This window comes from Babylonia areolata, chromosome 7, assembly GCF_041734735.1.
Source record: "Babylonia areolata isolate BAREFJ2019XMU chromosome 7, ASM4173473v1, whole genome shotgun sequence".
Lineage (NCBI taxonomy): Eukaryota > Metazoa > Mollusca > Gastropoda > Neogastropoda > Buccinidae > Babylonia > Babylonia areolata.
This window is the reverse complement of record NC_134882.1, coordinates 49,308,752-49,319,216: the sequence shown is the minus strand read 5'-3', so window position 1 is coordinate 49,319,216 and position 10,465 is coordinate 49,308,752. Positions and strand designations below refer to the sequence as shown.

Sequence of the window (10,465 nt, the reverse complement as noted above, 5' to 3'; positions counted from 1 at the left end):
GTCTGGCCCGTCTGATGAATGACGTCGTCCACTCCAAGTTCTGTCTGGAGCCACGGAGCTTGGTGTGTAGCGGTGTTGGTGTCGGCCACACGATGTCTTTGAGCCGCAGTTGTTGTTGTTGTTGTTGTTGTTTTCTTATCTCCTTGTCCCGTCTTTCCATGACCAGTCAGTGGTAGACACTCCTGTTCTGTGACAGACACAGCTGTGTGTTGGCCGTTGTGGGGCTGTTGATGTCAGGTCGCTGTGACTGAGACGAGGTTTCTTGTCAGTGGCACGTCCGTGCACGATGCAATCTGACCCCCCGCACCCCCCGCAGCCCCCCCACCCCCACCCCTCCCCGCCTCCCCTCCAAAAGATTAAACACGCATAGCCAGCGTTCAGTTGGTTATGGAAGCAAGAACATAGCCAGCATGCGGCACAACCCCGTAAACGGAGTGTGGCTGCCTACATGGCGGGGTGAGTAAAGAAAGCAGTCATACACGTAAAATGTTACATGTCTGTGAGAGAGAGAGAGAGAGAGAGAGAGAGAGAGAGAGTGGGTGTGCGTGACTGAAACCCGAGTGAATGACACAGGAAGGGAATGATGAGCTCAAAGGCAGCTGTCAGACGTCTCTATCCAGATCGGCAGCCAACTGACTGCGTTTGTAATGTGCTGAGAGCTTGGTGTCTGCCCTATAATTATCCACATCAACATCATCTATCCCCACATCCCCTACACAAATCCTCCAAACCTTACTCAACGATTCTCCCATACTGCTATTTTCCTGCCTCTTCTTCTTAGCTGACATACCCACCAACCAATACCTACCCAGCGCACACTCCACTGTCTTCCACATTCAGTCCGGAACTCACGCTACTCTTGGAAACCATTTCTGTGTTTCTTTCCACTGTTCTAGCGATTCTCGCCTCTGCAACAACAGCAACTTATGCCCTACCTCTTCTCTCTTCAGTCATCCGCCCACACCCCTCCATCGGAAGCCCACCCAGCAGCGACCATCTCCCCTTTCTTCTGTCTTCCTCAATGCCAGGCTGACAGGCTGTGCTGCAGTAAAAAGCTTGCAGAGTAAAAGACCCAGACAGCTGCAGGCGTCCTCAGCTGGTATCACAGCAAGGGCTTCCTTCTCTCCCTGTCACCCCTCTTCCTGCGTTCAGGGACAGATGCACAGCGAGTTTTCGGCCTCTCCAACACGTGATGAAAGAGGGGGATGATAGGGCGTTGGGATGAGGAGGAAAAGTTTATGGGATGGGGTGAAAATATTGTGTGACTGGTAAGAAGGGACAAAAAAAAATGTAGGAGAGATCAAACGGAGGTGAAAATGGGAGACAGGAATGGAGTGAGCGAGAGAGGGAAAGAAAGAGGGAGAGAGATAAGGGTGGGCAGAAGGGAAAGATATTAACACACACACACACACACAGATACTGACAAGCAGGCAAGAGAAGAGAACAATGTCAGATAGATTGACAAAGGGGTTAATTAATTTAGATAATTTATTCACATTAATGCGATTTTTGTTTTCATGTAGTATTCAACAAAAGAAGACAGGCACAAGAACGCTGAGAGAAGGAAGAGAGAGAGGGGAAAGGATTAAACAGTCACGTGCATGTGGCATGATATACCCTCCCCTTATCCACCTCACACACAGAACATCTCCTCTCTTCTCTTCCATCCAGACATTCTGACGTCACACCAGTCTTAGAAACACGTTCCGCTACATCTTTCTGCTATTCTCACCTCTGTGACCACAACAACAGCGCAGCCTGTGCCACCTTCAGTTATTCCCCTACAGTCTTTTATGGCTCTGTAGCCTCTTCACAGACCCCTCCCCCGCCACCACCAGTCTTCATTCCGTCACAAGTCCACCCAACATTGTCCATCTCCCCTCTCCTCTGTTTGTTTTCTACGGTGCCAGGCCACCAGGCTGACAGGCTGTGCTGCAGTAAAAAGCCTGCATGGTAAAAGACCCAGACAGCTGCAGGCGTCCTCAGCTGGTATCACAGCAAGGGCTTCCTTCTCTCCCTGTCGCCCCTCTTCCTGTGTGAGGCGGCAGATTCACAGCGGTTTTTGGCCTCTTCACTACGTGATGAAGAGCTGGGTGTGTGTGTGTGTAGGGGGGTGTGCAATGAGAAAAAATATATGGAATGGGGGTAGGGGTGAAAAGATATCGTGTAGCGGGTGAGGAGGGAGAGAAGATGCAGGGAGAGGTTAGATGGAGGTGAGACAAGAAGAGAGGAGAAGAGCCAGCAGCGATAGAGACAGACAGGCAGACAGAGAGAGTAAGAATATAAATGTCATATCAAGAAAGAGAGAGGGGGAGAAAGGGTGAGAAGTGAATAAACAGGATGGAGAGACAAGCTGACTTACACACATAGAAAAGAGAAAGATATGTGGCTGACAAGCAGAAGATCAGAACAGACAGATGGAGTGTGAGATGGGGCATGGGCTGGTAGGAGAAAAGAATTAACTGAACCATTCTGGCTATATTTGTATTTTTGTTGTTCTTTTTGTCACAACAGATTTCTCTGTGTGAAATTCGGGCTGCTCTACCCTGGGAGAGTGTGTCGCTGCACTGAGAGCGCCACCCATTTTTTTGTCGGTTTATCATCTCATCCGAACGACACTTTGCATTAATCGCGTTTCTGTGACCACAGCAACCGCAACAACACACAGCTTCCACCACTTCCAACTATTCCCCTAAAATGTCGTAATTCCCCCGTCTCATCTCTTCATCTAAAGTCTCTCTTCCCTTCTTCCTGCCACCCTCGCACCCACATTTAAACAGTGCACATCGCCCAGCTGTCCTCCCACATCCAGACATCACACCAGTCTCAGAAACTGTTTATGCTACATCTTTCCCCTGTTCTCACTTTTGTGACCACACCAACGACAACGCAGCCTTTCGACTCCATTCAGCTGTTCCCCTTAAAGTCTTTCATGCCCCTGTCTCCTCTCTCCAGCCAGTCCCATCCCTCTCCTCACGTCCACCCAACAGCATCCATCCCCTTCTCCTCTGTCTGTCTTCTACAGTGCCACAGGCCACCAGGCTGACAGGCTGTGCTGCAGTAAAAAGCCTGCAGGGTACCCAGACAGCTGCAGGCGTCCTCAGCTGGTATCACGGCAAGGGCTTCCTTCTCTTCCTGTCACCCCTCTTCCTGTGTGAGGCGGCAGATTCACAGCGGTTTTTGGCCTCTTCATCACGTGATGAAGACAGGGGCGGGGGGTGGGGGGTGAGTGGGGGGGGGGAGGGGTTATGAGAATGAGAAGGATAATCAAAGAGAGTGGAAGGTAAACAGGCCTGGTGTGATGGGTGCAAGGAGGCAGAGAAGATGTAGGTAAGATGTCAGGTGCGCGTGAGAAGGGGAGGGGGTGTGAGGAAGGGAGGGAGAGAGAGAGAAATAAGTAGGCATAAGGGACACACACACGCGCGCGCGCGCGTGTACAGCGAGAGAGAGAGAGAAATATATACTGACAAAGAGAATATAAAGATGAAGAGAGAGGACGGGGAAGTGAGGGGGTGGACAAAATTCAAATTTATTGATGTGAAGGTATTGTTCCTCTTGTACAACTGTAAAAAAAAAACAACAACAACAACTACCCACACGAACAATGAAAGAGGGAGGTCATAGACCTAGCCCTCAACGCTATACAATTACGGAGTCAGTTGCACAAGTCTGTCTACCAGGGCAGAGATAGCTACCGTTGGGGGCGTATCACACGTTTCCTGTGTCATTCGGTCAGGTTTCAGTTACACACACACACACACACACACACAACAACAACAACAACAACACACACACACACACACACACGCACACACGCACGCACGCACGCACGCACACACACACACACACACACACACACACACACGCACACACACACACACGCATACCCTTTTTGTGTGTGACAGGGCTTTTGTGTGTGGGGGTGGGGAGAGGGGTGTTTGTTTTGTACCCCGTGCTGTAGGCATCCATACTCCATTTTCGGGCGTATGCATGCTGGGTGTGTTTTTATTTCCATAACCCACCGAATGCTGACATGGGTAATAGGATCTTTAAAAAAAAAAAATTCTGCATACGTATACTCACGAAGGGAGTTCAGACACTAGCAGGTCTGCACGCATGTACTAACCAAGGAGATCGCAAAATCCTCCGCCCTATACCCACCAGGTGCGCCGAGACCGAGGATCGAACTCAGGAAACTCGGGCGAGAATTGCGCTCTGACCATTCGGCCACTGCACCCGTAATGAAATAGGGCACATCAGGAAAGTGCCACAAGTTTCTTTTGCCTTCATTTACCCAGATAACATTTTCTTGTGGGGTTACATTTTTTGTGGTTGAATGTTTTGTTTTGTTTTGCTGCTTGACAAAGATTTACTGTCGAAAACTTCTTTCCTTTTTTGCCCACTGTAAGATATTTTGGGCACGTTCGGACAGATAATCTGTTTTGGCAGTGCTGCAGTAAATACAAGCACTGCAAATGTATTTGGCTGTTGAGAGAGAGAGAGAGGGGGGGGGGGTGGGGGGGTGGCCAGAATTGACGATGAGCTTGCTGGAAACGCGCACAAAGGTAATCTAAAATTTTCTGTCCTGTGTAAGTGTAATCTCCTGTAATGGCATCCGTTTCTAGAGGGAGATAGAGAACGAGAGAGAGAGATAGACTTGACACTTGACATTTGACATGCCTATTGCCTTAAAGTGAATAATCCTAATCCCAAATTCAAAGGGGTGTGTGGGGTAGCTGAATATTTGTTACATGTTGCATCACACAAGACTATAAACAAATAAACATTATCTTCCAAGTTTAAACAGTCACACATTGGCGGGCGTATCAATACGTGATAAATTATTTCACACACACACACACACACACACACACACATATATATATATATATATAGAGAGAGAGAGAGAGAGAGAGAGAGAGATTTGTGTGCGTGTGTGTGGAGAGAGATTTGTGTGCGTGTGTGTGGAGAGAGAGAGACAGACAGACAGACGAATAACCCACGTGAAAAAGGTCCATGGAACTGTTCTTCGGAGGGGCGCTGTAGAGGTCGTCATTTCATATGTGGATGCCCACCTAATTTGGAGCGGCTCCTGTGTATATTGAATGTGACCAGGCATCACTGCACTGGTGCTGTGCAGGGTTTCTTACGACGTGTGGCCTCTTGGCGACCTGGCGTTGACAGGTCTTTGCGGTCTTCTGGCACTTGGGGCAGTGTCGGGAGGAGCCAGGGTTTGTGTGCACAGGAAAATATATCCGTGAATAAAGTTTTCGTTGCAATGATCGTGAACAGGCGGCATTCGAATCTTGTTTTGTTATTGTAACACGCACGCGCGCGCGCGCGCGCACACACACACACACACACACACACACACACATACACACACACACACAAATATATATATATATATATATATACTCTCTCTCTGCCTATTAACCTTTGTAAATACCTCTCTCTCTCACTTTCTCTCTGTTAGACAAATTGTGCATATACGTATCCCATAAAATGTCAAATTGCAGGTTCACTGATCAATGCCATCATCATTCTCTCCATTCTCTCTCTCTCTCTCTCTCTCTCTCTCTCTCTCTCTCTCTCTGACAATTTTTGTTCTGATTTGTACCTACTGTGTCATTGGAGCTTTACAGCTAATGACACTGAACATTTCAGTGTTCAGTGCTTAGCGTTCTCTCCGAACATCCATTCTGTGTCTCTGCCTCTGTCAGTATCGCTCTGCCACTCTATCAGTGTCTCTCTCTCTGTCCTTCCCTCTGTCTCCTCCTCTGGCGGGCTGTCTGACTGACGTGTTTACAACCTGAGGCCTGGCCCTGGCACCCTGCGAGATAAACAACGCTCTCTTCGTGGGGCCATTTGCATTTCCTTCTCTCTCTCTCTCTCTCTCTCTCTCTCTCTCTCTCTCTCTCTCTCTCTCTCCTCTCTGTCTGTCTCTGTCTCTCTCTCATCGTTTCTTTCCAAACACTATTGGAGATGCGTCTTGTGTTGTCTGTCTCTGTTTTTGTGGGTCTCTGTCTGAATCTGCCTTCCCCCTTCTCTGTCTGTCTGTCTGTCTCTCTGTCTCTGTCTCTCTCAATGTGTTTTTGTGTTTGTGTGTCTGTGTGTGTGTCAACATCCATTTACTGAATAACGTTGGTATTTTCATAGTTGTTATAAATGGTTCAGGAACAACGTTGATAGTAGTAGTTGTGAATAACAGCTTTATTTTCATCCCAGTTATGGAGACGTTATAAGAGGGATGGGGGGGTCAAGGGTTAGGGTTAGTTTGGTGGGAAATTCTCACTCGCATAGGAACAGTACAACTCACTTTTTGCCTCCAAGTTTAATCAAACGTGGTATTGAGACTGGTCATGGTTAGCATATGCCCCCGTTTACATTTTTAGTCAGATGACAAATGTCAACCAGCCGCCGTGGCGAAGTCGTTTCCGTCGCAGACAGACGGCTGGGAAGACGCGGTTTCGAATCCCAGCGGAGGTGGGGGTTTTCGGCCCGCGGCTGGCTCCTACCTAGAGTTAAGTGTGCAATGGGCTTAAATGGGAAGACTGGGACCACACTGTCGAATATCATCCACTTGACGGATGCGTCTGTGGGTATGTCGCTCTAATTTCCTGACCAACACTGCAAGTGTCTGTATCTATCGGGCCTGGTTGATGCCGGGAAAATATTATGACAGGAAGCGTAGAGTACAGCCTTGTCACGTAGTCCCCTACCTAAATGGACCTCCATAGCAGCATCGTCATCATCATCATCGTCATCCTCCTCCGTCATCATTGATATGAAAAAGGTTCCCAAATTATGTGGCCTTTCATGCCCTACTCTCATGGTGACCTCAGTTTCGATACCTCTCCACTTCCGCATTTTGTGTGAGTCTTGTCAAGGTCTTCAGTGTCAGAAAATTCATGGGGGACTGTTGTTGGAAGGACGTGGTGGAGAGGCTCACGCAGTCTGGCTCCGCGACTGAGCCATTGTTGATGTCAGTAGGGGAATTAGTAGGTGGTGTCCTATTTACGTTAAAGCGCTATATACCGAACATCACCGAAGAGACTCAGCAGCAGCGCAGGGTCTCCTCTGGTGTGTGGCCCCTTGGCGACCTAACATCGATAGTCCCCTGTGGACTGCCGGTACTGCGACTGCGACAGACGAACCTAGGTGGGGGCTCGGAATAAACGGTACTGGAGTAATGCCACTGAAACGGTGCCAAAGCTGGTGCGGCAAAAGAAGAAGAAGAAGAAACAAAGACAACAAAGGTCGAAGTCACAACTTGGCAAATTCTTTGAAAATAGCGTTCAGACACAAGACAGGTTTGGTCTCGAATCTTCTTCAGATTTAGTACGTGATTAGCTGTGGTCAGAGCAAAACCCTCTTCACGGTATGTAGTCATAGTCAGAGGTCAATGTTCAGAGTCACTGCCAGCATGGCATAACAGATAGCTAGAAAACGATATATATATATATATATATGTGTGTGTGTTTAGATAGATAGACAGATAGATATATGTAGAAATTAAGTATGATATAGCTTTTTAAAGCCAGTTGTTGTTTTTTCAAAATTGGTACACTGATTGCCCAGTGCCAGGATATTTGAAGTTAGATTTAAAGACCACACAGCCTTTTACGGCCATGAGAGCAGTGAATTCGCTTTCACTTTGTCTAGAACTCGGTATTGAAATGTGGGGTCCCATCCTCTCCTCCCGCCCTTTTAGCCTTCCTCGACTGAAATCAAGTAACCTTGAGTGGAGTGAGGAAAAAATCGGAATAAAGTGTCTTTTCAAGTACACAACACTATGCTGAAACGGGGTGAACATTGAATCAGAAGGCGAACACCTAACCGATTCTGCCACAGCGTGCCCGATATAAAAAATACCAGAACAAAAATAAATAAATAAATAAATAAATAACGAAACAAAACAAAAAGCAAGGCTTGCGTTCTGTTGTCGAGGTCACGACACTGCGCGATTAAAATGTCCTGTTGCGAGATAATCTTTGCAAGACATTTTTGTTTGTTTGTTTTGTTTGTTTGTTTTCTTTTGTTTTTGTTTTTGCTTTTGTTTTGTTTTTGTTTTTCCCCGGTTGCGAGATGATCTTTGCAAAACGTTTTTTTCTATTCCCGATGTAGCAGAGTGGAGACATTTCAATCTGCCATCTCCGAAACTCTTCAACCACAAATATCGATCAGATAGGGAATGTGTCTCCTTGTGTCGAACTTCTGCAGTTGACACGGCGTCTGGTGGATGAAGGGATCAACACACACCTGCCACATCAGCAAACAGTGCACTCCACAATTCACAGATGTCACGTGGGGGAACATTCTAAACTTCAGTTTAAGGGGGTGTTTGAGCGAACGGGGCTGGTTCATACTCATTGCACCACATTTGCTTAAATATAGAGAAGAAAAGGCAGACACCCGACCTACGCGTAAACCCAACGAAAAACACTGCTTCTGTTCAATGTTTTAGGATGGCCAGATGTTTTGCAAGCTGCGCACAAAGAACGGCCAAGTCCAAATTACGATTCAGTGCAACGTCTGCTGCGGAAGTGATACATGCTATCTGTTCATATCCTACCTTCCTCATTCCTCTTCCCAGTTATGTACGAACTTCCGAAGTCAGACACTGGGCCAGACCCGCCAATTCACGCTCCCCTTCTGTGCAGCCCAAATCGCGGTCCTTAGAAGGGGAGTTACTGATTGTGAATTATCGCCCCTTGTTTTCAACTCGACAGAGAAGGTGCATCTCGCTGAGTCAACATTCTTACCTTTCTTTTTCTTTTTTCTTAAAAACAAACAAACAAACCAACAACAACAGCAACAACAACAACAACAACAACAAAACCAGTGATTTATGTCCACTTTGCGTTTGATATAAACGTCCACTCTTTTCTGGCATGTATGCATTGTGCAGTACTGTATGTCTTGAATGTTACTTTTTTCTTCCTTTTTTTTCTCTCTTTTCTCTTCTTCCTCTAAATGTATGTCCAATGTATGTCTTAATTAAATCAAACATTTGGTTTGGCCATTGTAAATTATGAGTACAACACCAAATGTTATTTATATCTTTATTAGTTACATGAAGTGTGTAACATTTTCATGTGCCCCCACGGAGTTGCCCGAAACAAATGCGCATTGTCTTGTCTTGTCGTGTTCTGTTAGTAGCTGCCGTTGCAAGGTCGTCTGCCCCTGTCTTTCCTTCTTCTTTCTCCTCCTCTTCTTCCTCCTCTTCCTTCTCCGCCTCCTCCTCTTTCTACTTCTTCGTCGTCTTCTTCTTCTTCTGCTAACCGTTCTCTTTTTCCGCATCCTGTACTTCCTCTTTCTTTTACTAGTTTATATTACTACAACTGCTGCTGCTGCTGTTGCTGCTCCTCCCCCTACCACTACTACTACTATTACTACTAACGATAATACTACTGATGATCATGCATCACTACTACTGCCACTGCTTCTACTACCACATACTGCTATTGCTACTGCTGTTGCTCTTACTCTTTCTCCACTTCCTACTACTACTACTACTTCTACTACTAATTGTAATACACTGCTACTACTACGAATATTATTATTGATACCACTACTAATACTTGTACTACCACTAATAATAATACTATGACTACTACTACGACTACTACTACTAGTACAGATACTACAAATACCGCTTCCTCCTTCCCTTCCACTCTCCCCGACATCTAAACCCCCACTGGTGTTGGTGCTGGTTTCAGAACAACGCCATGGAGGCCATGGAGATGAAGGAGATCCGCCTGTCACCCATGTTGGGCATCCGCAGCAGCCAGCGCTACACCCTGGACAGGGACGGGGGAGGGGGAGGTGGAGACACCACGGCCATCACCGACCACAGCAACCTGCGCATGCACGCCGCGCTGCCGCCCCGCGCCAACTTCGTGTCGCACGGCTACCTGCCGTGCAACGTGGTCAGGCGGCGGAGCGGAGGCGGCGGCGCGTTGGGCGTCAACAGTGTACCGCCGCGCCGCCGCCGCTTTCTGTCCAACTTCAAGCAGAAGGCCAAGCAGATCAAGGTGAAGATCCCGCGCGTGCAGGACGTCAACACCATCGACAGGTATGCCCGCCTCCTCTTCCCCACGCTCTTCGTCGTCTTCAACCTCAGCTACTGGGCCGTCTACCTCCTGACGTGACCGACGCTTACCTGCACACACACACTCACTGATGGCCGCCCTTACACCCTTGGCTGTGTTGTTGCAGCCTTTCTACATTACTGCCTCCTTCCCGCGCCTCTGTCGGCGGTCCCGGCCTGTCCAGTAAGAAGTTATTGTTTTTTGGGTGGGTTTTGTTTCGGGAGTGGGGGGTGGGGGTGGGGGACAAAACGGTTTTGGCCCCAATACTGAGGCCCAGAACACTGGCCGTGGTTCCGTGTCGGCTGATCTGAGCGCTGGCGAGGGCTTTCCTTTTTTGTTTGTCCTGTGTTTGAGGGCTGTGTGATGGATGT

At 47.7% G+C, this 10,465-nt stretch overlaps 1 protein-coding gene across 1 annotated transcript in view; it reads left to right on the top strand.

Moving 5' to 3' along the window:
* The window catches only part of LOC143283868 (gamma-aminobutyric acid receptor subunit beta-like), a 448,038-nt gene extending 437,884 nt beyond the window's left edge, over positions 1–10,154 (top strand). The window contains exon 10 of the mRNA XM_076590247.1: positions 9,723–10,154. Within this exon, the coding sequence (XP_076446362.1) occupies positions 9,723–10,154 (432 nt within the window). The remainder of the gene's footprint in view (positions 1–9,722) is intronic.
* Positions 10,155–10,465: the final 311 nt, after the last annotated feature.